Source organism: Empidonax traillii, unplaced genomic scaffold, assembly GCF_003031625.1.
Source record: "Empidonax traillii isolate 1590-97213 ecotype Southwest subspecies unplaced genomic scaffold, ASM303162v1 scaffold1828:size94860, whole genome shotgun sequence".
Taxonomy (NCBI): domain Eukaryota; kingdom Metazoa; phylum Chordata; class Aves; order Passeriformes; family Tyrannidae; genus Empidonax; species Empidonax traillii.
Genome location: NW_020957021.1, coordinates 65,415 through 68,608, shown reverse-complemented (window position 1 = coordinate 68,608; position 3,194 = coordinate 65,415). Strand labels below are relative to the sequence as shown.

General features: G+C 62.4%; 1 protein-coding gene across 1 annotated transcript in view; it reads right to left on the bottom strand.

Annotated features, from left to right (window-relative positions):
- Positions 1 to 1,557: 1,557 nt before the first annotated feature.
- The window catches only part of LOC114071084 (vasotocin-neurophysin VT), a 2,208-nt gene continuing 571 nt past the window's right edge, over positions 1,558 to 3,194 (bottom strand). Inside the window, exons 2-3 of the mRNA XM_027908764.1 lie at positions 2,459 to 2,660; positions 1,558 to 1,792 (exon numbers count right to left, since the gene is read on the bottom strand). Coding sequence (XP_027764565.1) covers positions 1,617 to 1,792; positions 2,459 to 2,660 — 378 coding nt within the window. The 3' untranslated portion in view covers positions 1,558 to 1,616. The remainder of the gene's footprint in view (positions 1,793 to 2,458; positions 2,661 to 3,194) is intronic.

The following is a 3,194-nucleotide window of genomic DNA, read 5'->3' as shown; positions in this document are numbered from 1 at the left end:
TATCCCAATTAGGAGCTTCCCCCGCTTGAATAAATTTCCCTACCGTGGACAAAACTTACTGTCCATCGAGATCATTACCCTGCACTGGCTTAATTGGGAATTAGGCAGCCTGGAGCCTGAGAGTCGTGACCTTTTCCCGTCCCTCTGGCTTTGCTTCCAAATCTGCCACTTAGCGTGTCCGGTGTGAGGGCAGCCGGGTCCCTGTCACCCACCTGGGGTCAGTCCTGCTCCCTGGGGACAAACCAGGCACTGGGATCTGTGTTAATGGGTTGGAAATGGGGCTCAGCACCTGCTGTGGGCTGTCCCAGCAGCTCAGCTCCAGCTGTGGCACAGGATGGAGGGGGGCAATTGCCATCCTGGAGCCCCTGTGGCTGCTCCAGGGGGTGCCTGGACCCCCCCAGGATGTGTACTGGGAAGACGAGGGGGAAAAAAACCCACCAATTATCAGCCCCTGGTGCTTTTGGGGACTCAACACCTCGATATTGAGGCTTCTGTCAGCTGGAGCGTCATCCTGGCTCAGCCACGTCCCCGGTGCTTCAGGAATGTTGGGGTTCACATACCATGTCTGGGAACAGTCTGAGTGCCAGGGCTGGGCTGAACAGCCCAATTCCTTCGTCTCAGCATGGAGCCCCCTGTCCCTGCTGCTGTGGCCCCTTTTCCACCGATTTTAGGGTGATCCCATCCCCACAGGGCTGGGATAAGCTGCAGGGAGCAGGGGCTGGATCAATCCTGCACCCCCTCTGCATGGTGCTGGGAGCTGGCAGGATGGATCCCGCCGGTGTCAGGGAGCTCCACCTCCTCGGAGGTGCCACCTCCCTCGGGGACGCTATAAAGGACCAGCTGTCCCCTGTGCTGTGTCCAGTCCCAGCCAGGGGAGAGCTCAGAGCAGGGACCCCGCAGGGTAAGAGACCTGGGACAGGGTGGGGAGGGGGTTGGGATAACAGTACCCCAAATTTGAGGGGGTGGCAGAGGGATAAAGGGGAGACTGATCCTGCCTCTCGGTGTCCAGAGGGGAAGTTTGGTGAGTGATGGTGGGGAAAGATGAGACCAGCCCAAGGGGGTGTTTGGAGCTGTGAGCCCCAACCTTTCTGCTCTGGGGGCGTTTTGGGTGTTTTTCCTTGCTTTTTTATCATTTTCTAGCAGATGCCGTGCTGGTTCCTGAAGGCAACAAGACCCCGAATCTGCCCCAAAGAGGGACTTGGCCAAGAGGTAACGTGATGGTGGCACATCCCAGACATCCCCATTCTCCCGGGGATGGGGGTGCTGGGAGGCTGAGCACCCTTGGGTGCTGCTGGGGCTGCTGGGAGGGACTTGGCGGCCCTTGATCCCAAAGTCCAGCCCTGCCTGCGCTCCTGCTGCAAGAGCGAGGCCAAATCAGGCACCCAGCCCAGCCAAACCACCCGTCCTCATTGGGGATTTGGGGAAGGGGACGGGAAAACCCTCCACAATCGCCCCATCCTTCATCCCCAGACGGGTCCCCTGGAGCCCCCGGGACCCACCCCCAGTGCCCAGGACAAAGCCACCACAGTGCACGAGGACTTTTATTGGGTCTCGTATGTACAGTGCCGGGAGGGGGGGGGGTCGGTGAGGGTGGGGGGGTCGCCCCATGCCCTGGCTCAGAGGAGGGGATGCTTGCCCTGCTGCTGCTGCTGCTGCTGCCGGTTCGCCAAGTGCATGAGCTTGAGGAGCAAATCTCCCGCCGAGCCGTCCAGCACCGTCAGGTTCTTCTCCGCCTCCTCCTGAGCCCCGTCCCCGCCCTCGTCCGGGCAGGCGGAGTCCATGGAGCACGTGTCTTCAGCGGGAGGAAAAACGTGGGGATAGAACGGGTTATTTAGGACCCCGAGAGGTTTATTTTGTGCTGGGGAAGGGGTTGGTGGCAGCTGGGGTTGGGAGGGAATCTGCACAGCTCGTGCTTCAGTTTTGTGGCTCCCCGTTAGTCAGGAATGGGGTTGGATGGGGAGGGTTTCCTGGTGCGCTGGGGAGGCTGAGTGTGCCTGGCTGGGAGAAAGCTTAGGGTGGTGGGTCGGGAAGGAGCTCCGAGCCCAATCCTTTAGAATCATGGAATGGTTTGCGTTGGAAGGGACTTTAAAGCCCATCCAGTTCCAACCCCTTGCCATTGGCAGGGACACCTTCCACTAGCCCAGGTTGCTCCAAACCCTGTCCATCCTTGGACACTTCCAGGGATCCAGGGGCATCCATAGCTCCTCTGGGCAACCTGTGCCAGGGCCTCTCCCACCCTCGCAGCCAACAATTCCATCCTTATGTCTTCCTCGAATTCAACTATCCAAAAATGCCTCCAAACGGAACCAACATCGCCCCCACCCCCTGACTCAGTTTCCCCTCGGCAAGGTTAAACCCCGGCAGCAGACCAGGCTTAAACTTGCTTTCTGCCCCACGCCCTTGTGACCCCCCAAAACCCCGCATCCCGTCACCCCAGCGGTCCCGGCAGCCCCGTTACCGGCGGTGCAGCAGATCCCGGGCGCGGCGCAGCGGCCCCCGGAGCCGCAGGGCTGCCCCCCGGCCTGGCAGGGTGAAGGCAGGTAGTCTTCCTCGGCGCAGCGCCGCGTCTCCGCCGTGCCCAGGTAACAGCCCAGCTCGGCGCCGCAGCAGATCCCGGGCCCGAAGCAGTTCCCTCTGTTCCCGGGGCCGCAAGGCATGCACTGCGGGAAGGAGCTGCCTGAGTCCCCCTCCCCCGGTATCCCTCGGCAGGGTGGACCCTGCACCCTCCTGTGTTAGAAAGCAGTTGCCCAAAACATCCCCTTTTCCAGCCCTCGGGGGTGCCACGCTGGCTCAGGGCGAACCGCCTTGTCCCTGCCACCTCGTGCTGCGGCGCTGGCCCCGCTTTGGGGGGTCCCCGCTGCCCTTCGTGTCCTCCCTGTCCCTTCTCCACGCGCTGTCCCGTCCCCCTGCTCCCCTTCTCCAGCGGGATGCTTTGCTGCGGCCAAGTTTGAGCTCGTCCTTGAGGTGCCAGCAGCATTTCGGGTGCTCGTTCCTCCGCCGCTCCTCCCTTGGGCACGTCCCCCAGCCATCCCAAAAAACCCCGCACCGCTCCGGGCAGTGTGGCACGGCCAGTGGTGCCAACAGGTGCCGAGGAGCCTCCGCACCCCCGCAGAGCCGCTCTGCGCCCTCCAGAGCCCCGTCCCCATTCCCCGGGGCTCCCACCCATCCCATCCCGTACCTGTCGGAGGGCTGTG